At 41.1% G+C, this 25,381-nt stretch overlaps 1 protein-coding gene across 2 annotated transcripts in view; it reads left to right on the top strand.

Moving 5' to 3' along the window:
• WDR48 (WD repeat domain 48) overlaps nt 1–21,259 on the top strand; it is a 148,073-nt gene extending 126,814 nt beyond the window's left edge. The window contains exons 14-19 of one of the 2 annotated variants that reach the window (XM_030198107.1): nt 7,736–7,831; nt 15,246–15,351; nt 15,681–15,768; nt 16,326–16,402; nt 17,342–17,534; nt 20,037–21,259. In XM_030198107.1, coding sequence (XP_030053967.1) covers nt 7,736–7,831; nt 15,246–15,351; nt 15,681–15,768; nt 16,326–16,402; nt 17,342–17,534; nt 20,037–20,132 — 656 coding nt within the window. In that variant the 3' untranslated portion in view covers nt 20,133–21,259. Of the gene's footprint in view, nt 1–7,735; nt 7,832–15,245; nt 15,352–15,680; nt 15,769–16,325; nt 16,407–17,341; nt 17,535–20,036 lie in introns of those variants that run through there. The other variant, XM_030198115.1, reaches the window with a different exon arrangement.
• Nucleotides 21,260–25,381: the final 4,122 nt, after the last annotated feature.

The raw sequence follows: 25,381 nt of genomic DNA, 5'->3' as shown, positions 1-25,381 counted from the left end.
ACATTTTCCCCCCTTTTTATTGTTTATTGTAAAAGACTTATAGCCCGCATATCACTATTTTCCTATGTGGATAATATACTTTACATACACAATCAATTAAAACAATAAACAAACATACTTTTATAAACAAAATAATAAAAAAAAAAAGAAAACTTTGACAAAAATGAGTTTGACCATCCTAAAAGAACATACTAAATTGGTGATCCAAAATAATCAGAACTGCTGTTTTTAATTTACTTGTTCGGATGGGCTTATATTGGAGTATATACAGTAAATGAAGAAATAGCGCATGTTCTATCCTAAATTGCACAAACAACTTCAGAAGTCCCTCTACACTCTGGACTGCAAAGAGGCGCTTTCTTTTTGTCTTAAAATAGTAGAATCCAAGAGAGAGGCCATGTATTGGTTTTTCTTCTTCCAGCAGACTTAGCATTCCATTACCAGAGCAGATCCTAGCTCATTGGCTAGCTCCTTTTATCCAATTCTGTTGTGTAGCTATGAGAGTGAAACCTTATTAATCAGAGCCACTGTGACTACCATAGCTCTGCTTCATACTTTCACTTTACACTACTGCTTGAATTGGGTCTCCCAGGACAGTGAATTCAGTTGAGCAGTACTGACAAGCCTGTCCTTTTGATCTATGCAACTTTTGCTTCATTTTCTGATTGTTTAGGAGTGAATCAATGAACAAGTTGTCTGTAACATTGATGGTCTTGAGCTTGGGAATCACCCTATTGTGTGTGTGATTTATATCCTGCTTGCTGAAGGAAAAAACAAAGTTGTTTACTTGTAACAGATGTTTTCCGTAGACAACAGCATTAATCAGTCACCCAGTCCCTCCTACCTCCTCGAGAGCTCCATTACTGTCACTGTATGAGCTATGGAGCAGACCGAGGGGAACAGCTGTGCACTGAAGGGCCACACAAACTCATCTTTACACTAGGTCTAAGCTGTGGGAGAGCTGTTTGTCCTGCTGCCATGTGGTGATTAATTCTGTTTCCTGCAGAGAATATGTGTTGTAATTAATCAGTTTTACCGTACATTTGAATATTCCTTGAAGCGCTGCCATGTCCACCATTGTAAAGTATAAAGTTTGACACCTTTAAGGTGCTGCTTTGATCAGGTAGTCTCTCCAAAGTCCGTAGGCATGGGTTAAGGAAATTGCTGAGGGAAGGTCACTTTGAGTCCTAAGGTTGCTTTGGAAGAGCTACAGAGGTCTCTGGCTGAGACTGGGGAAAACATTGACTGTAATTTCAAGATCACTCCACAAATATGGTTTGTAGGAGGGTAGGAAAAAGAGAATCGGTGCTGAAGAAAAAGTTCTATGGGAGTGCAATTTTATATCTGGGCATCCTCATTTAGCCGCCCCAATGCCGTGTGATGAGAGCCTATTCTATAATGGCATCTGGGTGCCTGGATTCCATTGTAGAATACAGTCATAACCTGGTATTGGCATGCCTTACATTTTTGTGCCCAAAGTTATACCAGCCATAGACCTGGTGTAACTGCAATCATGTAAATGCGGCAGGGATGCACGTAACTGACCAGTATTCTTTAAGTTATATGCTTTAAGTGGGACTCTTGTCTATGTGTGTGCCCTCCTTGCATTTACACACTAAGCCACTTATTTACCCCCTTAGAGACTAGCCCTTAGGCACCCTGCTGGCATTTTCACGAGTAAGTGCTAGTATCCTGTAATTTTGCAAGCCCTTACGATGCGCTGCCTAACGCTTCCAAAGAAACACTTACGGGGGGGGGGGGCACTGAATGAATCTGGGAAAGCATTTTGTAGACTGATGAGACAAACGTGGAGTTACTGATCTCACTGCTAAGTAGCGTGTGGCATAAAACAGAGTATATCACACTTCTAACACCAGCCGTACAGTAAAGCGTGGTGGTGGTGGCAGTATTATACTATGAGGATCCTTTACTGCAATGACAATATGGAGGCTTGTGAAAGTTCAAGGAAAGATGGATGGTGCAAAGTACAGGCAGATCCTGGAAGAAAACCTGTTCATCTGCCATAGACCTGGGACTGGAGAGCAGAATTACTTTTCAGTAAGACAGTGATCCTAAAAGCAAACCAAAAGCAACAATGGAGTAGCCTAGCAAGAAGAAAGTGAGAGTGCTTGAATGGCACAGTCAAAGCGCAATCCAAAATCTAGTAGAAAATCTGTGACAAGACTTGAAACCAACTTGAAAGAGCATGAGTTATTCAGCCAATAAGAATGGGCAAAAACTGCACCATCCCATTGTGCAAAGTTAGTAGACACATCCTAAATACCCCACTGCTATTATTGCTGCAAAAGGGGCTTCCATCAAGTATTGAGTCAAGGAGCATGAAGACTTATGCAACCAAAACTCTTTGGTTTCTTATATTTTTTTAATAGTTCTGTAATTGATTGATTTTTCTTCATATTGAAACTATGGAGTATGTTGTGTAGATTAGTAAAATAAACCCTATCATTTGCCGCACAGGAATCGCTAGCCTGGCTGTATAAAAGAAGCCCTTAATGCATTTTGCACTGTATTTTTTTAGACAGCAAAATGTGAAAAATGTGTAAGGTGTGAAGACTTTTACAAGACATTATTTAGAATGCTATTACTTTTCCTAACTTTAGACAGCACATTACACTACCTCTCCCATTGCCTTTCCAAAAATGTTTTCTAGGTTATGATAGCTAAGTAGTCTAAGACTAAAAGCACAGTAGTCAACTAATGAGAGAAGGGAAATCAAACCAAGATAAAAATATATTTAAAAATTAAAAAACAGCAACAACACAAATCCCCTAACATTATAGCAAATAAATACTGGAGTGCCTAACAGTCTCAGTAATATTTTCTTTGGCACAGAGGGGCTTTGGTAATGTTGCAGATGTGTACTGGATGAAATATTTATTCAAGAGAATCTTGGATATCAATGCATTTATTAGTTGCTTTCATTTTAATGTTCTAGTGTTAGCAATGAAGGGCTCCTTTTACAAAGCTTGCTAGGAATTCCGGCACAGCAAATGCAACAAAGCCCATAGGAATTGAATGGGCTTTCTCACATTTGCTGCACCAGAATCAATAGCATGGCTTTGTAAAAGGAGCCCGAAGTTTTGGAGTTGTGTTAAATTTATACTGGAGTAACTGGTGGTGGTACAAATTAAGGGGTCCCTTTTACAAAGCTGCTTCAAATAGTGGCTTTAGCTTGCCCTTGCACAGGTTTTTCCTGGATGCTAAGGCCATAATTGCTGCAGCTGTAAAATGGCCGATTTTCCATTTTTTTTGTGTTAGTGGCTATGTGCTGTAGCCATTAAAAAAAAAAAAAATTTACCACATGAGCACTTAACTACCAACCATTCTGTAGACAGTAAGGGTTCATTCACTAACTAGTTAGTGCTATATTACTGCACGCTAATTGATTAGCATGAGAATTCCACCCCTCCTCCCCCCCCCCCCCCCCCCCCCCCCCCGGACACATCCCCTCCAAAAAAAACTAAAAACTTTTTAGCACGTGGATTAGCATGGGTTAAAATGGAACTTGGCCTTAGAGGGTCCTGCAATATCCCATTTTAAACTGTGTTAGGCTCATGTTAGTTAGTGTCTGATGCAACTTAGTAAAAGGGCCTCTGAAGGAGGTACATCTCTATATGAATGTGACTATTTAAGAAATAATGGGAAAACGTAGCACACTTTTTTTTTTTTTAGTTATCTATTTTTTTTCTAATTTCACAGAGTTAAAAAAAAAAACATAAAACACACAGGCTGAGGAAGTTCTCTGATTTGGTTAGGAGTACTGATTCTGACTGGACAGTTTGGAAGTAACAATGACTAGTTTTCAGAAATCTATTAGGATCTGGTTGCTCAGAACTTTAGTGGTGAAGAAGATCCAGGTGATACATTGTTCACTGTAAAACTCTAAAAGATAAGCAAGCAAAAAAAAAAAAAAGTTAGATCACGTGAACACAATGATGCAAAGTGAAAAAAGGCCTGCTAATAATAACGTATATGGGAAAAAGTAGAAAACTTTCTAATTACACATGTACTGTATATACAGTGGGGGAAATAAGTATTTGATCCCTTGCTGATTTTGTAAGTGTGCCCACTGACAAAGACATGAGCAGCCCATAATTGAAGGGTAGGTTATTGGTAACAGTGAGAGATAGCACATCACAAATTAAATCCGGAAAATCACATTGTGGAAAGTATATGAATGCATTTGCATTCTGCAGAGGGAAATAAGTATTTAATCCCTCTGGCAAACAAGACCTAATACTTGGTGGCAAAACCCTTGTTGGCAAGCACAGCGGTCAGACGTCTTCTGTAGTTGATGATGAGGTTTGCACACATGTCAGGAGGAATTTTGGTCCACTCCTCTTTGCAGATCATCTCTAAATCATTAAGAGTTCTGGGCTGTCGCTTGGCAACTCGCAGCTTCAGCTCCCTCCATAAGTTTTCAATGGGATTAAGGTCTGGTGACTGGCTAGGCCACTCCATGACCCTAATGTGCTTCTTCCTGAGCCACTCCTTTGTTGCCTTGGCTGTATGTTTTGGGTCATTGTCGTGCTGGAAGACCCAGCCACGACCCATTTTTAAGGCCCTGGCGGAGGGAAGGAGGTTGTCACTCAGAATTGTACGGTACATGGCCCCATCCATTCTCCCATTGATGCGGTGAAGTAGTCCTGTGCCCTTAGCAGAGAAACACCCCCAAAACATAACATTTCCACCTCCATGCTTGACAGTGGGGACGGTGTTCTTTGGGTCATAGGCAGCATTTCTCTTCCTCCAAACACGGCGAGTTGAGTTCATGCCAAAGAGCTCAATTTTTGTCTCATCTGACCACAGCACCTTCTCCCAATCACTCTCGGCATCATCCAGGTGTTCACTGGCAAACTTCAGACGGGCCGTCACATGTGCCTTCTGGAGCAGGGGGACCTTGCGGGCACTGCAGGATTGCAATCCGTTATGTCGTAATGTGTTACCAATGGTTTTCGTGGTGACAGTGGTCCCAGCTGCCTTGAGATCATTGACAAGTTCCCCCCTTGTAGTTGTAGGCTGATTTCTAACCTTCCTCATGATCAAGGATACCCCACGAGGTGAGATTTTGCGTGGAGCCCCAGATCTTTGTCGATTGACAGTCATTTTGTACTTCTTCCATTTTCTTACTATGGCACCAACAGTTGTCTCCTTCTCGCCCAGCGTCTTACTGATGGTTTTGTAGCCCATTCCAGCCTTGTGCAGGTGTATGATCTTGTCCCTGACATCCTTAGACAGCTCCTTGCTCTTGGCCATTTTGTAGAGGTTAGAGTCTGACTGATTCACTGAGTCTGTGGACAGGTGTCTTTCATACAGGTGACCATTGCCGACAGCTGTCTGTCATGCAGGTAACGAGTTGATTTGGAGCATCTACCTGGTCTGTAGGGGCCAGATCTCTTACTGGTTGGTGGGGGATCAAATACTTATTTCCCTCTGCAGAATGCAAATAAATTCATATACTTTCCACAATGTGATTTTCCGGATTTAATTTGTGATGTGTGCTATCTCTCACTGTTACCAATAACCTACCCTTCAATTATGGGCTGCTCATGTCTTTGTCAGTGGGCAAACTTACAAAATCAGCAAGGGATCAAATACTTATTTCCCCCACTGTATGTATGTAAGTGAATGGATAACCTTTTAATTTATGTTATTTATTTGTTACATTTGTATCCCACATTTTCCCACCTATTCAATGTGGCTTACATAGTACCGGAGAGGCCTTTGCAGACTCCGGTGTGAACAAATACAAAGTGATATTGTGGTAAGATAAAGTTCATGTGGCACAGCCACATTAGGGAATTGTACAATGGAGGAGTTGTGTTATGTCCATTACGTACTTTAGTTTTGTTGTGTTGCAGAGATCAGGCATTTATGTTGGATTGGTAGGGTATGCCTTTTTAAACAGGTTGGTTTTTAGTTTTTTCCGGAGGTTTAGGTTGTCGTACGTAGTTTTCAAGGCTTTTGGTAATGCGTTCCACAGTTGTGTGCTTATGTAGGAGAAACTGGATTTGTAAGTTGATTTGTATTTATTTATTTGCTACATTTGTACCCCATGTTTTCCCACCTATTTGCAGGCTCAATGTGGCTTACATTATATTGCAAAAGATATAGTTATGAACAGAGTAAGAGGTTTGTTCTAAATTAACATATTACTATGTAAGAATTAAGGAAGATATGTCTGTGGAATAATTTACATAACACATAATGAAAAAGAAAAAAAATATGATAATATGGCTAATATAATCAGTTTAGAGGGATTAGTAGGTGGTTGGTTTAGATATAGAATAATCAAGTTCTAAGGAGGATTCTTATTGTAAGTTTTTTTTCAAACAAGTGTGTTTTCAGTAATTTCCTGAAGTTTGTTTCAGTCCTTTGCAGCTTGGGTAGTGCAGATTTAGGTACGTTCGTGTTGATTCGGATGTGTTTCTAGTTGGTAGGTCGATCAAGTCTGTCATGTATCCCGGGGCTTCACCGTAGATAATTTTGTGAACCGGAGTGCAGATTTTGAAAGCAATGCGTTCTTTGATTGGGAGCCGGTGTAGTTTTTCGCGGAGGGGTTTTGCGCTTTGAAATCACATTTTTCCAAAAATAAGCCTAGCTGCCATGTTTTGAGTGGTCTGAAGTTTAAAGGTGCTAGTCTTAGTTAATTCTGTAAGATTGAGTATAAAGTCATTTCTGAGTCTTCACCTACAAACTTGTATTTAAACGTTTAAACCTAGCATGTGATCTTCTGCAAATCACTTAACTCTCCATTACCTCAGATACAAACTCAGGGACGGAAAATACCTTCAGTACTTGAATGTACACCATTTCATAATTTCCAGGCTTGCAAGAAGTATATAAATAATTTAAAATATTTCTTTAAAAAAATTATTTCCTCGAGTTATATCATTTGAAATGTGTTCATATCAGACTGTGGGGTGTTTTTCACCTCTTTAAACATGTTTGAAATTGTGGTACCTTATTATGGTTGTGTTATACAGAATCCTGTGGATTTAAAGCTAACACCTTTATGAGATTTGTCCTTACATAGGGGTCCTTTTACTAACACATGCTTACCGCAGCAAAAAATGGCTTACCATGGGGTGCGCAAAGCCATCCTGTGGTAATTTTACTTATGCCCAAGCTGGACTGGCTATGGAGGGTCAAGTCATGGCTCATAATATCGGAGCCATGGCTGCGTCAGTAACTCACTTACAGTCAGCCTCCATTGAAAAGATTTGCAAAGCTGTAATGTGGTTTTCAGTACCAATTATCAAGGGAAAGCTACATATTTTGCTTCGATTAGTACTATAAGAAATGACCTTGCGGAGATTTGCACTTTTTCTGTGGGGTTTTTCCAGGCAAAACTGTGTGTAGTTTTAAAAATCAACACACCCCGTTTTAAAAATCAACATGCCCTGTTGCCTCCTCTGACTCAGTCCTGCCCCCAGAACACCCCCACAATATGTGAAATAAAGTACATGCATTGTTATACTTTGTGCAGTCTTTTCCCTGCCTAAAGGGTCGGCACTTAAAACCATAAAAGCTGTTTTCTATGTGTACAATGCTGTTTTCCCCATGTAAATTGCTTTGAACATTTTGTAAACTCTAAACTCTTAGTGTTGTTCAAAACAAGAGCATCAATCTTTCTATTAATAATGTTAAATCAGTGTTTTGTCATGATGTGTTTTTGCATGTCTGTGTAACCCAGCAATATCTTTTCTCCCAGTGAATCTAGGAGGGTTGTTGCTGCAAGCTCTTTTGGAGTACTGGCCTAGGACACACATCAATCCAGTGGATGAAGAAGAAAATGAAGTGAATCATGGTTAGTATTCTTTCCTGTGTATGCCTTTAGTGTTATGGATGGCCCTTTGACTCGGAGCAAGTAGAGCTTTATTTCTTTAAGGAGCTGCTTTATTTGGGGAAAATATTTGTGTTCTTTACATGATTTTGTTTATTATACTGGCCACACATTTTGCCAGTAACTGAAGAAATGTGTCGTAGCTAGTAGAACTTACTCTATAGCATATTTTGGAACATTTCTCTGTGAGGGTCTCATGGACAGGAGTCTCGGATCTCAGTAGGCCCATTGCTTCTTTTGTTGCTGACATGAAAACTGCTGGAGGAACCAGAAGCTGATCTAAAACCTTTTATTTTCTTTTCTAATTAAAAAAAATAGCAAAGCAACTTTTTTGCCTTTTAACCATTTAAATGAAACAGACTGTAAGGTAAAAAGTAAATTAGACTGGGATTGTGCAGTGGGTTTCAATATAACTTGTATTAGAATTGGTTGCATTACATATTAGCCTCTATTCATAAGTTCCATTTTGCTTGCATCTTGTAAGTGTATATGATAAATTGCTATACAATATTTAAATATGACGGTGCAATTTGGGGATGATCTTTAAACAGTCTGCCTAGGTGCAAAGTCCTAATTTTCAGAGGGCCCACAGACTCTGCTTCTACTATTTCTGCAGGTTGTGTGCTTGGTTGGGAGATAAAGGGGCTCATTTTCAAAGCACTTACTAAGTTCCATAGGTTACTATGGAACTTTGTAAGTCTAAGTGCTTTGAAAATACACCACAGTGTGTCCTAAACATACTTCACCTTGAAGTGGCTAAAAGTGGCCATGTTGTGAAAGAGTGTGTGTGCTTTTGTCCACATTGCTTAGGCGGGGTTGTGTTTTTTTTGTTTTTTTTGGGGGGGGGGATAAAAAGTTAATGATCTCAAGAAAATACAAGCGAGGACTTCAAATGAGTCAGTAACCAGAAAAAGAAGTACATATCACTAGAAAAATATATTCCACAAAAAAAAAAAAAAGGGAGAGAGAAAATCAGTTTACACATGCTTCTGATTTAAGAAGAGAAAAAAAAGAGATGGACAGTTTTCAAACAAATTACCCTAGGCTTGTTAATCCTTTTGAACTTGCCTATATTGCTTTGAAATAAGTGCACATTTAATATAAAATTTTGGTTGCAACTGTATAAATTCATGAACAGTAGAAAATTAAAAACATTTAGGGTGTGATTTTTGTCTTTCTTTCTCTCTCTCTCTCTCTCTCTCTCTCTCTCTCTCTGTTTGTTTTAAACAACTTTATTCCCCTTACAATAGTTAAGAAATAAAGCTGAATAGCCTATAGTCAAATAACCAGTTCCTTTCTGGACACATGAGGGTCCAAAATGCGCTTATTTTAAGCTTATTTTATAAAGGCAACATAGATGCCTATTTGCTTATATAAAATAGCAATCCAAAATAATCTAGTAATCACAGGGAGAATTATCCATGTCTTACCCAAACTCTCATAGCATTTTAAATAATTTTTAGATATTGGACCATCATGTAGGAAGAAAAGTAGTAAGTCACATCATGCAAATGTCTGTATTTGTGACTGATTACTTCAGTTTTAATCATGGGTCCATTTTATTCAGCCGTATCCTTATTTTACACGTCAAAATTACTTGCAGCTGTATTACACACAGGCAGTATTATGCACCAATAGAGAATAAAGTATGGATCCTCTTTTATATGGAAGGTGAGCTACTTCCGGAAACAGAACTGAGAACGCAAGGTGCGATATCGTGTTGGAGCATCTGAGAATAATTGCCTGGAGCAATTCATATTATTCAAATGTCTTGAATTAGGTATATTGGCTTAATAAGATATTATGAAGTACAGTAATGGACTGGTGATTAAAACTGAGGCCCTTTTATAAACTAGGCACTTACACCCAGCCTTATAGCGTACATATGCAAACTGACATTTATATCCACTCCAAAGTAGATGTAAATATGTGTTTTTCATATTTGTGTGTATAGTTATAGAATTATCCCCTTAATAATTAAAACAAATTTATTTATTTATTTATTGCATTTGTATCCCACATTTTCCCACCTATTTGCGGGTTCAGTGTGGCTTACAATACATTGTGAGTCATGGAATTACATTGGTTACAATATGGTTATGGGTTATATTGAGAAGAGTTATGGGAAGACAGTCGAAGTCAAACATGTTTTGGGAAAACAAGTCAAAGTCAAACATAGTTTGGGAATGGAACAGTAGAATGTAACAATGGGGAAGTGATCGGCGATAGAACAATGGCGAGAGAACATTAGGGTATAACAGTTCCATCTGTGGGTAGGGTTTTAAGTGTGGTGAGATTAAGGGGAAGAGAGATCAGAAGAGAGTGTATTGCCCTATCTCTGTTAATTTGGTCATGACAAACAGAATAGTTTTTAGCTATTTAAAGGGCTGAAAGAGGAATGTATTCAAACCATTTTCTGGAGGGTTTGTTATAATTTCTCACTCCCAAAATTGAAAGTAGTAGTAAAATGGAAAAAACCTCTTTCCTTAATCATCATGCTGGACCAGTCCAGTCTAGTCCAGTGGACTGAGTCATCCTAGCAGCTGATATTCAGCTATTCCAGTGACACCAGTATAAGGGCTGGTGCAGCCTGGAATTTCCCAGTATTTCATACCATGTAAAATGAGTTTATCTTGTTGGGCAGAATGGCTGGACCATTCAGTTCATTATCTGCCGTCATTTACTATGTTACTATGTTCTCTTCCTCCAGCACATAGTGCAGCTTAGCCTAGTGCAGCAGGTCCCTTGTTCAGGCCTGACTCCCCAGGATGCAGTCCTTGGCCTGCATCTCTTAAGGTTATATTCTTGGAATCATGTTGCTGCTGGAGTTCAGGCCACAAACCTTACCCCAGTTGAGCCCAGAGGAGTCTATCTTCGCAGCCGTAAGCTGCAGCTTGGTGTGGCTTACAGGCGTCAGTCCCCACGGAGTCCTTACCAGCTCCTATAGTATATTGTGTATTTATAAATAAATAAATATAAGGAATTGGTTAGTTGACTATTAGCTATTTATCTTTATTTCTTAACTAAGTGGAATAAAGTTGTTAAAACAACCAGAAAAAAAAAAAGAGAAAGAGACGATCTCACACCTGCAGCACAGCAGGGAGCAGCGTTCCAGTGGCCTTTTGTTCAGGCTGCAGGCAAACACAGAGGTCCCAGTAAAAGCGCAGCTGGGCTTTGAGTTCAGGGAGAGGGAGGGAGGTACTCTCACCTGTCCAGAGGGGCTGTGATATCTAGCAGCCAGTGATGTGGAGCCTTCAGGAGCTGCCATCTCCTATTACCCTGTCTGTGATGGAGCTAATTCCAATTCAACCCCAATGGCCTCTAGTGAGCTGTTCTAGGAGTATTGTGGTTCTCCCAGTCCCTCTACTGATTCGGCTATAGTGCCTGTAGCACTGCAGATTTTGGCAGGAATGGCAGCCATTTTACTTCCTTCCCACAATCTTGCAGGGCATCTTGTGAAGAGTGGGTCTAGTGGAGTTGGGAGAAGGGCAGATGGGTCCTCCATCCACTCATTCGAGCTGTAAGGATCTGGGGGGTTTCCCTCGTGAGGACACTGGAGTCTGAATGGCTGCAAGCCATGATAGAGGGCATTAAGTAGTCTGTGGCAGAGGTGTGTCTCTCAGCTTTGGTGGGGGGGGGGGGGGAGTCCTGGGGGATCTCAGGAACATCAACCTTTAGCACTAAAAGACCTTGGCAGCCCAGTAGGGATTCAGCCTGGAACAGATAACTTCCTTCGAAAGTTTCTGCTGTGCTTCCCATAGAAGAAAGACTACCTGGAGTTAGGAGACCTCTCACCAGCTGAGGAGGACTCCCTGGTGGTATGGCTGTTTTGGCGCAAGGTGCTAAGTCAGTTCTTTGATTTGGTGACCGAGGCTCTGCTTATCTCAATGATTCCGGAGGCCACCTAATACCTTTCCACTGCATTGGGCCCTATGGTAGATGATGGTATCTGAATGGGAGGTTCCTGGTATTCTCTGAGGTACCAGGCTCTTGGGTAGACTCATCTAGGTCCTTGTGAGGCAACCAGATAAAAGTTGTTTCAGCTCCCCAGGGTTGATGCTCTGGTCGTGGCAGTGACCAGGAAGACAGTGATCCCAGTTAAAGTGGGCTCTATGCATAACAACTCCCACAACAAGAAAGTGGATCAGCTCCTTATGCAGGCCTTTGCTTCTTGGTAATCAGGGTCCAGGCCTTGGCGTGAAAGCTAATTGTGCTGGGTTCAGCAGCTGCTAAAGTCCCTGGAGATGGTGCACCTGGGATCAGGGACAGTCTTCCTGGTGGATGTGCTATATGACCTCATGTGTCTCCTCTTGGGCCATGGCATTGGGCGGTTGATGCAACCTTCAAGATGTGTTTAAGCTAGCTGCTCTTTAGGGGCTCGTTGCTGTTTGGTGAGAACTTGGAGACATTCATGAAGGACCAGGCCCCAACAACTCCTGGAGGACCACCCTCACACAACTCCTTGTCCACTGGGGGATAGGTCATTGCCCCAGGATGGGGCCATTTCCATTTCGGCAAGAACCCCTCAGGCCTCCTAGCAGCATCAAAGGCTCAGAAGGTCTTGCCCTTTTGTGGAGCTCATACAGTGAGGAATTCTGGATCCTCGCCCTTCATGGCACCTGGCAAGGCTTCATAATGAGTGTTAGCCAGGGCCTTTGGTGGTGCAGGTGAGTGGGCAGACTGTATCTGTTCTACCATGAATAGGCCCATATCACCTCCAGCCAGTGGGTTCTACAGATTGTGCAATAGGGTTATGCCCTGGAGTTTGCCGATCTCATTTCCAGTGTCTTTTTATGGTGTCTCCCTCTAGATCTGTCCTCATCAGGGAGGCCATAGAGGCCAGCTGCAGCTTGGGACTGTGGAGCCAGTTCCCTGCCATTAGGCAGAGTGGGACTACTACTCCATCTATTTTATGGCTCCCAAGAAAGGAAGCTCCTACAAGACCCATTCTGAATCTTAAAGTGGTCCATGCCTCCCTCTGAGTTTCACGGTTCTGTATGGAGACCCTATGTTCAGTAATAGTTTTGGTCAGATCGGAGGAGTATCTTTCATTCCTGGATCTGGCAGAGCCTTATCTCCACATTTGCCATCAGTCGCCTGGATGTGAGGGCCATTCATTTCTGCATCCATGTGTGGATGACTAGCTGATCAGAGCGGATTCACAAGTGAATTAGAAGGAAACCACAGCAGCAGTAATGTGCCTATTCGAGAGTCTAGGCTGGGTAGTGAATTGTGCCAAAAGTCAAATGGTTACTGCCCAGAATTTGGAGTACCTTGGAGTTTGCTTCAGCAGCAATCAGGGGGCTGTTGTCTTTTCCAAGGAGTCCAAGCTGCACTCTCAGAAGAGAGAGTTATGAGCTGAGGAGGCCCCACGGGTCTGGAACTTGCAACTCCTCAGGTCCACGGCAATGATCCTGGAGGTGGTGCCATGGGCAAAGTAGTCCTATATGCACCTGCTCCAGAGGTAATTGCTGTCTTGTTGGGCCCCTTGGTCCCAGGAGCTCGACGCTCATCTTCTTCCTGCAAGTTTTGGAGCCTGGCTTGGTGGGACACTCCCCTGCCATCTACTCAAGGGTCCCTCTGGACCCTCCCCTGAATATCACTGTAAGTCTTGGGAGTGGAGAGCCCATTGTCTGGGCCTGGCTGTGAAAGTTTGCTTGTCCCAATTGGAAATGTTGACACCCATCAATCGCCTGGATGTGAGGGCCATTCACTTAGCACTGCAGGAGTTCCTTCCCCTGTTAAAGAGAAAGGTGGTCTGAGTGATGTTGGGCAATGCCACAGCGGTAGCTTAGATCAACAAATAAGGAGGAACTCAGAGTGCAGTAGTGGCGCTGGAAGCTGGCTAGCTGGCTTTACAGCTAGTCAGAGATTCATCTTTTGTCAGTCTTTGAGGTACTTCAAACTTCTCCAACTGGATTGTTCTGGAGGATTTGGAGCTGTGCTTCTCTGCCTTTCAACTGCTGGCGGATCGCCAGGGCCCACTGTGCTTCAACTTCATGGCTACACGTGAGAATACAAAGTATGCCTGTTTCTTCAGCCACCAGAGGAAGTTCAGCCTAGCAGGGATGAATGCGCTAGTGCAGCCCTGGCTATGGCGGCAGTCTCACAGTGTTTCCTCCCAGGCGTCTGGAAGGATCTTCTAGACTACAGCCAGGCATCCATATCTCTTGATTCTTTTGGCCCAGATTGCCCCTGGTACACTTGGTACATAGAGCGTACCCATCTTCCACTGCCAAAGGGTCAGGGCAGGAACTAGTAATCATGGAGGGTCTCGATCCCTTCTGGCATATTGTCTGGCCCTTGAAAGCCAGCACCTAAGGAAGAGGGGCTACTCTACTTCTGTTATCTCCATGTACCTCAAGGCCCGGAAACAATGTGCATCATTGGCATATGTCCGAGTCTAGCAGGATTTATGGTTTTGTTGTTTTATTAGATTTAGAGGCTTATTTTCAAAATTCATAGATTTACAAAGTTACACATGTTTACTGTGTAACTTCGTAAGTCTATGTGCTTTGAAAATGAGCACCTTAATGACTACTTTTCCTGAGGTCATAGCAAAACAGTGTACAAATTTTAAAAAAAGAAGCAGAAATGAAGAGCAATGTATACAGGAAAGCAAAATTGTCAGAAATTTAGATACCAGCAGGAGTGCTGTAGTCAAGTAGATTATGCATTCGTTCAGATTATGACACAATACTCACTCCAAGCACTGATGTGTGAAGCGTGAACTTTCCGCTTGGTGAGTTCAAGTTCTAGCTATTCTGGAGCTCTTGCAGAGGGGCCTTGAGCAGGGTTTTACCCTCAGCTCTCTGAAGGTCTAGGTAGCAGGTCTTTCATATTTCTGGATTAATTTTCAAGGGGCTTCCTGGCGGCGCAGATGGATATTAGTCTCTCTTCCCTTTCCCTTTTCCTTCTTACCCTGTTCCTTCCCCCCTATCCAATGTAATTGTAATTGATTAATCTGTACATTGTAAGCCACTTTAAGTCTGCTTTATGTGGAAAAAAGTGGGGTATAAATGTTCATAAATATATAAATAAATATTGTGCACTTAACTGATATTCAGCACTTAACTGGTTATGATAACTGCATAATTAGGACCGCATAAAACGCAGTCCTATCTTTATGCGGTTCTTCATAGCCAGTTAAGTGTCGAATATCACACTTAACTGGCTATGTTTTAGCCAGCTTTCTATACTTGGAATCTCAATGCTGGAGCCCGGACATGGCCCGGCATTGAATTTCTGGGTTTAACACCGGCAGTGGTCAACAAAATACTGATTGCCACTGGCTGAATATCAGGCCTATAGTGTTTGAGGAAGCATATTTTGGTTTTAAATTTTCTTTTTTGAAGGTTGTGTTTTTCTTTCCCTACAGTAAATGGTGAGCAGGAGAATCGAGTACAGAAAGGAAATGGATATTTTCAAGTTCCACCTCACACACCAGTTATCTTTGGTGAAGCTGGGGGACGCACTTTGTTCAGGTACCAAAATGCAGCAAGTTTACTTAGAAAGCAATTTTCCAGAAAGTCAAAATGGTTCTGTAAGACAGTGATCCTATAGTTCTTCACCTGTAATGAATGTTTAGGAAGCAGCTTTTGAGAACCACTCATTTATTAACCTTTGTTTTAACTGATGTGTTTCACCCTCTTGTCCTTTGGTCTTCTCTGATTAAGAGAAATCTCCATTTAAAAAGTGATAATGCCCAATAAATTTCTATGTGGTTTGGTTATAATGTAGTTAGCTGTGCTACTTAATCTAGGTGTAAGTAATTTTGGCGTGCCATGATAAGTAGTGTCATTTTTGTCTTTAGGTTATTGTGTCGGGATTCTGGTGGTGAAACAGAATCTATGCTTCTCAACGAAACTGTGCCACAATGGGTTATTGACATCACTGTGGATGTAAGTGATTTAATCCTAGTGGTTCTCTGTGGGTTAATTGCATCACTGCTGGGAATTTATTTTTCCCTTACACTTTTGATATTTTTGGCAGAGGATCACAGTGAGGCTTAATTTCATGACTTACTAGTGAGTCTAAACTGAATTTGGTAATCACAAACTTAAAAATAAAGGATAAAACCGAACTCTTATCATCTGACTGACTAACCTCATTACTATTAATGATCAAGCACTACCACTTTAATCCTTATGTCAAAATTGATCTCTCTGTAGTCGATGACTTAACGTATGTTACAATCCAATCTATCACTCAGGAACCTATATGCAATACCATAATGTATTCTTCTGTACCATGTATGCACCTTAATGCAATGCCATTTGTTATTCTGTTACCCGGAAATGGCAGTCGCCATTACGACAAATGCAAGCCACATTGAGCCTGCAAATTGGTGGGAAAATGTGGGATACAAATGCTATAAATAAATAAATAAAATATAATGTACTTTAATGAAAGAGATGCAGCTTCAGTCTTGCTAACATTGTATTTTATTCCCTTTCAGAAAAACATGCCCAAATTCAATAAAATTCCCTTCTACCTCCAACCACACTCCTCGTCAGGAGCAAAAACATTAAAAAAGTAAGTATGGCAGTTTTGCTCTTTTAGTATTTTCAATGAAATACATAATCCAAGTGCTGGATCAATAAATGAGATCTGATTCTGGTGTTTTAAGTTATAAAATATAAACACACACTTCCACCCCTAGTATGAGCTTATTTTAAAGCACTATTCTATAAACCGCACTTAGGAGCAGTTTATAGAATAGTGTTTATGCCCCGGATGGGGAGAGAGGAGTGAGCTGCAAACCTGCAAGCAGAACTGGAGGGGCCACTGGTGGAAGCTATGCCTGAGGCAATGAGTTCCAGCAGCCATGAGAAGTGCTTGGTGCTGCTCACTGCCAAGTTTGTATCACTGCTCATGCGGGTGGCTGGGAGGGAGGAAGGGAAGAGAGAGAATGGGTCTGAGGGAAGAAGACAGGGAGGGAAAGAAGAGAAAGGGAGAGGTGTTGGATCTTGAAGTGGGAGGGAGGCCAATTATTAGCCCTTTAGGGAAGGGGATGGGATTTGATGTATTGTTATTATGTGGTTACAATCAAGTTTACGTATTCTGTACGGGTATTTATTTTGTAATTGGGGCAGTGAAGGGTTAGATGATGCCCAGAATAACAAGGAGCTGCAGTGGGAAACAAATAAAACAAACAATACAGCACCTTTAAATGTGCAATTAATTTCGATTTAAAAAAGTTAATCTAAATGCAAGCCTAATGTTAATATTGCTGTGAGCCAAGGCAAAGAGGAATGAAATGGCATGACCACTCATACAGAAAATCATTAGAGATTAAAAGTTATGAACCCGCTGTTAAACTATACATCTCTCGTATATTGATGGCGAATTAATTCAGTCTGTATACTCAGCATTATGACTGTATCATTTTGTGTTCAACTAGTTTGTTTGCTTCAACTGTGTTTAAAAAAAAAAAAATCCTCAGCTCATTTGTTTTCTCTTTGCCTGGTGCAGAGATCGATTGTCAGCAAGTGACATGCTGCAAGTTAGGAAAGTGATGGAGCATGTATATGAGAAAATTATAAACCTTGATAATGAGTCACAGACCACAAGCTCCTCCAACAATGAAAAAACTGGGGAACAGGAAAAGGACGAAGACATTGCTGTACTAGCGGAGGAGAAAATTGAATTATTATGCCAGGACCAGGTAATTTCTAAAAACAATGTCTGATGAAGAGACAAATAACTTTTTAAAAAGTGTGAAGCATCCCTCCGCTCCTCTCAGGAAAACTCTGGCCTCCGGCCCAAGTTTTCTATATGATATTCCACTTAGGTACAACTCCCTGTAATCCTCCAGGTGTACCCTCCGACCTGAGGTACGTCAGCAGTACTATTCCAGCACAGCTCCCGAGATATCCGCCAAGGAAATTATCCCAGCGGTTTCAAGAATGCAATCCCAAAAACAAACAGTTTAGAAAAAGTAGTTTTTAATAATGCAGTTCCAAAAGCAAAGCAGTTCAGGAATCTCCACAGCTTCAAAAATGCAGTTCATAAACCAACAGAACATGAATCTCAGCAGTCCCAATGATGCACTTCAAAATAAGTAATCCCAAAAGCAAAAAACGTTCCACAAAGAAAAACAAGCAGTTCAAAGAAAACAAGCGCTTCCAAACAGGCACAAACAAGCAGTTTAGAAATCCCATCAGCAGTTCAGAGGCAGAGAGCTCCCAGGGGTCCCCTCCCTCCCTCCTCTGGCTAGCTCTATCTCCTGGCTTCCTCCCACTTGACCAGGTCGCTCCCTGGCTCCTCCACGATAGCCACTTCCTTCCCTTGTTTACCAAGACCCTGCACCAAGCAGTTACCTACTGTCTGAACCTTTTACTTGTGGATCTTGCCAGCAGGGCTGCAATCTCCATCGACTCCTCTTGCCTCACTTCTTCCTCCTTTTCTTCCCCCTTCCATTCCATGGGCTCCTCGCCCCACACATTCCCCAGCTGATCCTCCTCCCCCTGATTAGCTCTGCTTAATCCCACTCCATTCCTGGCCTCCCCTCTGTGTCTTGGGTTTCACCTTTACCTGCCTTTCCCTTGGGCTCCACTGGGGCTGCTGGCATAGGAAGCCTTTGATTCTGTTCTAAGACTTCCTCAAGGGCTACTGGGAATCGTAGTTCTTACCCTGCCTCCAGCCTTCTGAGGAAAATGATCTGTGCTTTCTCCTGACATTTGGAACTCCCTGAGCTAAGAATCTGGGTTGTCCCTTCGTCTGGGCCTTATCTTCTCCTCCGCTGGTAACCCCCCCCCCCCCCCCCCCCCCCCCCTCTGTTCCCTTATCCCCTTCTTCACAAAAGACAGGAGAGATGATAACAGAACATTGGGCCCTGTTTACTAAGCTGCATTGTAGGCATGCTAACTTTTTATTGCACGCTAAAAATTAGCATGCACTAATGGTAGAGACACTTATATGGGTGTCTAGCATTAGCGCACGTTAAAAGGTTAGTGCGCGTAAAGTGCAGCTTAGTAAACAGGGCCCCTTGTTTTGCTTAAACTGAATGAATTTATTCCTTTTCTTATTTCTGCTTTTTTCTGATTCATTCGTTATGCTACTACTTTTGGATTTGTAAATCTGAAACATTTTAGATATGATGCAATTCATTCACCTGCACAATAATATCTCGGTTATATTCTCATCTTGGACATAACCCCACAGTTTTGGTGTCAAAAGTCAGTTTCTGAAAGAAAATTACCTGTATGCAACTTTTATGGATAGGATGATCTTTTCCTAACCATTGGCTGATAGTTTGTCCTGTCATTCTGAGGCAAGTATTTGTTCTGTACAACTTGCCAGGAGCAGATGTAAATTTGTTGGGGCTGTAACAATGGTACTTCATTTTTTTGTTGTTGCTCTCAGAGTCACGTTAGCAGTGAGCTGTGTCTGAGTCAGATTCTTGACAGTTTCTTCTTTCAGCTTTTATTTATTTATTTATTTATTTATTGTTAATGATAGTGTACAAATGTGTGGAAGAGCCACTTGTGACACCTAAGCCTCCAGTTGAATATCAACAGGCTATATATATCTTTCTAATTCTGAATCAGCTTCCCAGTTGGTTTAGGACAGTAACCACTCATGGTTCTTTTAGAAATTTTGCAACTGTGGATCGGACGCAGTGGTAGGTCCTGACGTGAAAGCACTTGAGGAGAAAATTCAAGAGTACAAAGCACAGCACCTTCTGGAAAACAGCATCCCCTGTGGCTCTCACTGTAGAAGTAACCTAAAGGCTTTCTTATTTACGGATGCCTTTGTTGATTGATGTGACGGACTGATGGAGGCGGTTTGGCGGGGCAGGGGCAATCTTGAATACATTTCTGGAGCATACTGAATCCTCTATTTTTTTTCTTTTTTTTTTTCTTACCTGATCAAGATTGCCATTTTCCTTTTCCTACATTGCCTTGTTTATTTCTCTTTATTTTATTTTCATTTAAACCACTGTGTCAGTATTACCTTACAGCGGTATATCAACTCAATAAGCTAAACTGAACTGTGAATCTTATCTCTGCACAATTAATGAAATTAACTGATCATGTCTGTGTCTTGAGTACAGTTTTTAATTTCTCAAATCACGCTCTTTATGTCTTCAATATTAAATAATTATATTATTAGTCAGGATAAAACAACAAAATAAACCTAGTGTTCTGCTTCTCGTGTTCTGTAGGTTTTGGATCCAAATATGGACCTTCGAACTGTAAAGCACTTCATCTGGAAGAGTGGTGGTGATCTGACACTTCATTACCGCCAGAAGTCAACGTGAAAGGAAAGATGGACTCAAATGATTATTCATTAACTTGTTCATACTGTACTGGTTCCAAGAGTAGCACTGTAGAAGCCCACTGAATTTGTAACGTAGATGAGACTTCTATTGATTGAATCAGTGTGGACAGATATTATACATTAATTAAAGTGACTATAGCTCTATTACATAGAAAAAGATTACAGGATTTTAAAAACCTCAGTCTGCCCTGTCAAAGAGGCATAAAAATATGAGAATTCCTTGTGTGATTTGTGTTTTGTGAGATGTACAGAGAGCGCGGGTGATAATCCAGCACAGATTTAACGCTTCCTCCTTTGTTCCAAAATGTTCATTTAATTTGCCCGAGACACCATTTTTGTCATAGTTGTTGCAGTATTCACGCTAAATTTCTCAAACTTGCAAGCTGCGTGTTTTCCGGTTACTTTTTTTTTTTTAATAACTTCTCACAGATTCATTGTAGATGCAAAAATTATAAAGAGAATCTTATTGCTCAGCGAGAGGGAAGCCTGCCTAAATATATATGGTAATATTGCAATTCCTGTCTGTTTTTGCAGAAATAAGTTCCAAATAAAGGCTCAGACTAAGGGTGTAGAAGGTAATATTAGGTACAAGAGTAAGTTGTGTGATGCTGTGCATCACTTAAGGAGTAAACTACCTTTGCAAAACTTTCATGGATTTGAAAAACCTAGTTTGTTGCTACAATTTGTTTAGTTTTTATGTAATGATATTCCAACTGAAAATGTAGGGAACTGTTCTTTACTCCAGTGCATATTTTATTTCTGTGACATGAAGGCCATGTTGACACTTTCCTATGTTGTAAGTGCTGCCTACAATCTGTTATGTCAAACTGTGAAACTATCACAGCAAATACATTTCATATTCGGAGCATACTGGCATAGACGTTTTGTTTTGTTTTCAGTATTTTATATGTGAATTGGTTGTTGTATTATATGTATACAGATCTTTATTTTGTCTTTTGTTTTCTATAGAATTATTTGCTTGGATCTACAGACTGTAACTGAGAATGTGTTTTACTTTTTGGTAAATCATTTTTTTATATTTTAAATCTCCCCAGTGGATACAGACATGAGAAAAGACTTCTTTACAGTATCCAGATCCAAAATAAACAGAATTCTTACAAACAGGGCATTCAGATACACGACTGTACTATTTCTGTGGTAATCCTACTGTACTGAAATAAACTCATCACATTTTTAAGAATATAAATAACTCTAAGTTGAATCCATTGTATTTTACCTTCATCTCCAGATTGACTTGCTTATAGAATATTATGTTACTATAAGAGCTGCATTTTCTCTCAAATTCCCCACTCCTTGGGCCCTGTTTACTAAGCCGCACTGTAGGTGCGCTATCGTTTTTAGCCCGCGCTAATGCTGGAGACACCCATAGGAATATATGGGTTTCTCTAGCTTTAGCGTGTGCTAAAAATGCTAGCTCACCTTAGTAAACAGGGTCCCTTATATTACTACACTATATAAACTTGTGTCACTATTGTCTGCCTGTCATCACACTTCAGTGCTATGTGCCTTGGGTTACTTCTGATAATGGAGCTTTCACCCTGGCGCTTCCAGTGCTGTAGTCTTCGCAATGATGACAACAGATTCTTGAAAGCTTTTTTTGTGAGGGTTTGCTTTCACTGTCTTATACTTCATAAACACCATTTGAACTAAGATAAAAATCCTCAAGAAATGATTTAAAAACATTCTTAGCAAACAGAAGCACAAGTGCCTTGTGAGGACAGTCTGTTATATGAATCCCATTAGGAGACGTCCTCTTAAGCTTCCCCTATCTTTTTCCATCTGTGTTTAAACAAATTCTCAAAATGATGCAGTGCTGAGAGAGTGGGAATTGTAAGAGCTGTTTCCATCATCTTACTTCTTTAAAAAAACATCTAAAGCAGTCCCTTCACATTTATACATGACCACAAGTCTGTGGCTAAAAGGGTGGAAAAGTTTTGACTGACGATGACGTGCATTTCTCCATGCTAAAGCACAACATTGTCAAGGAAAGAATCTAGCCAAGTTTGTGTGCATATTAGATTCAGAAACATCTCAGGCTATTTTTGCACATTTTTAGTGATGTTTCTGAATTACTGGGTAAAACTGAACCAACTTATTGATGCACTGTCAATAATTGCCTCTATTTGTAATGATGGGAGGGAGTTATGAAGATGGGAAAATTGGTTTATTTTGTAATCCCTTTCAGTGCTCATAATTATTCTTGATTTACATTTGTTATGAAGTCAAAAAGGTTGCATTTTGTCTTTCTGATCATTCCAGTGGTGTAGTTTCAGAAAAGATGCAATGAATCTGCAATGCCAAACTGGTATATATATGATCTGTACTACTTGGCTGTATAAAATAAAGAGGCTTTTGTTAAAATATGGAAAGCTATGATAGTCTCATTTGTCCAGTTAGAAAAATCTTGTTTGTTTCTCTCTTTGAGCTTGTTTTCTTTCTGAAAATACATTCTCTGGGCAAGGGTTCTGATGAAAATGGGCTCTGTCCTAAAAAGATGGTTCCTGGTCTAGTCAAAGTTTGGTTGATAGGCCTTAGTTGCACATAAGGTAATACACCGGGGTCGCCCCTACAAAGCTACGGGAGAAATGGAAGCAGCATCCTGCCCCCTGTGAAGTAACTTCATTTCCGCATAGGTGGGACACGGCAGGAAGAAGGACCCGTGGCTGGCAGAAATAACGTGATAAACCAGCACAGGAGCAGGAGACCGAGCCAGCCTTCTGCCTGCCATCAGAAGCCTCCCTTTACACCTAGGAAAGCAGCAGGGGGCCTGGTACAGGACAGGAGCAAAAATGGTATGGGGGTGGAGTGGCAGTGAGTGGGGCCCTTATGACTGTTTGCCTTGGGCCCGGCTTTGTCTCGGTGGTACTAATTGTAACCACAGAAAGGCAATAAATCCTATCCCCTTTCTCTTTCTTTGTCTAAGGCTTGCCCTGAGGGTACGCGTCATGTGAGTCAAGCAAAACAAGACAATTTTCTGCGGGGAGGGGGCGAGAAGGAGGGAATCCTATGTTATTGGATGGTTTTTTGGCCTCCTCCTCTCTGAAAACTTACTGATATATCTGTTACCTGGATAGGGATCCCTTCAGGCATAGTTTCTTGGTTCTGGCCTTGAGAAGGCCAAGTCTCCTGTTGAAGAATAAGTTGCTAGAGCGCCTGACGTGGTTGTCCATGGCTTATAATTCCACAATTAGAAGGGTGAGTAGTATTCAGAGGCATCAGTGGTTCAAAAATCTGTTTCTGTTTCAACAGCCTTTCTCTTTTTATAGGTTTTTCCTCCATACATCTATGTACAGCAGCTTCATGCCACAAGTTCTCCCAGGTGCATTCCAGCATCCCCTGAAGGGGGGCATGGGTGACCTTCCTCCAGGTAACAGTAGACAGAGGTAATAGCTCCCATACAGGTTTATAGCTAGTGAGCCTTGCTTAATGGAGTTAAGGGTTGGCAACCTGTTGGAAAAGTCTTTATTGCCTGGTTGGGACAAGTTCAAGGCAGAGCCATGGAGAGGTGATGTCATTGACATAGCCAAAAGGCAATTTTTGGGTGAGCACTAGGGTTTCCAACATTTTGAAAGAGGAAAACCTGCCACCTGATGCATTTGAGTCCTGTTCCTACCCCACCCCCTACAACTGCAGCAAGAATAGTAGTGCAAGCTTCAATGCCTACATGCCACCTTGAGGGCCCCCACTGAGCTACATTCCCCCCAACACACAAACTTCCCTCATATGGTAGTAAAACCAAATATGTTCGTCATCCACAGAACCCCTGTCCCTCCCCCAACAGTGGATGCAGAGCAAAGCCGGGACATATACCCACAAAGTTCACCATACAAAGAAATTTCAGGTTCTAGTGAAATCACACTAATAGCAACAGAAACCCGCTCAGTACCAGGTATACTGTGAAGTGATACAAAAATATGTAAAATAAAGACAACCTAGAGGAAATGTACCATGGCAACAGTAACATCCACAACAAGGATCCTACCTATGAAAATGCAGTTCCCTAAGTCCTGGGAGGTGAGAGGCTGATATGCATAGACCCAATATAGCTATTCTTATGACCTTGGGGTGATGGATCTTAAAGTAACAAAACTGTGTGATAAGGTAGTGGCTGTAGCCAGAAGGATGCTAGGCTACATCGATAGAGGCATAACCAGCAGAAGAAAGGAGGTGGTGATGCCCCACCTGCAGTATTGTGTACAGTTTTGGAAGCCATATCTTGCTAAGAATGTAAAAAAGACTAGAAGTGGTCCAGAGAAAGATGACAAAAATGGTATGGGGTTTGTGCCAAAAGACATATGAGAAGAGACTGAAATACCCTAGAGGAAAGGAGGGACAGGAGAGATATGATAAGTACCTAAGTAATGCCATACTGGGACAGACAGAAGGTCCATCAAGCTCAGTATCCTGTTTCCAACAGTAGCCAATCCAGGTCACAAGTACCTGGCAAGATCCCCAAAACAGTACAATACATTTTATGCTGCTTATTCTAGAAATACAAAAAATAGACAGGAAATGGCTGTGCTCTGTCTTAGATATCTTTGTATAAATACACAACGTTTGAAAGGCAGAGCAATTTACTACAACAGGGATATATTTATTATTGAAGGCGTCTCATACTGTCACAAAGACATATTTATGTCATACTTCTTTCAAGCTTGTATGATTGTGACTTTATATAATCATAGACCACCTCCAGCCAACCAGTAGTCCACACTATCTGCCAATAGTGAAAACATCGGTGTCCATATAACCGTGTGCTTACTGTGATTTTTTTTTTTTTTTAATAGATCACAGTAAGCACACGGTTATATGGACACTGATGTTTTCACTATTGGCAGATAGTGTGGACTACTGGTTGGCTGGAGGTGGTCTATGATTATATAAAGTCACAATCATATAAGCTTGAAAGAAGTATGACATAAATATGTCTTTGTGACAGTATGAGACACCTTCAATAATAAATATATCCCTGTTGTAGTAAATTGCTCTGCCTTTCAAAGGTTGTGTATTCTAGAAATAAGCAGTGGATTTTCCCCAAGTCCATTTTAATAATGGTCTATGGACTTTCCCTTTAGGAAGCCATCCACACCTTTTTTAAACCCCCACTAAGCTAACCGCTTTTACTACATTCTCTGGCAATGAATTCCAGCGTTTAATTACACGTTGAGTGAAGAAATATTTTCTCTGATTCATTTTAAATTTACCACT

Source organism: Microcaecilia unicolor, chromosome 1, assembly GCF_901765095.1.
Source record: "Microcaecilia unicolor chromosome 1, aMicUni1.1, whole genome shotgun sequence".
Lineage (NCBI taxonomy): Eukaryota > Metazoa > Chordata > Amphibia > Gymnophiona > Siphonopidae > Microcaecilia > Microcaecilia unicolor.
The sequence above is the reverse complement of the archived record's forward strand: the minus strand, read 5'-3'. Positions and strand labels throughout refer to the sequence as shown.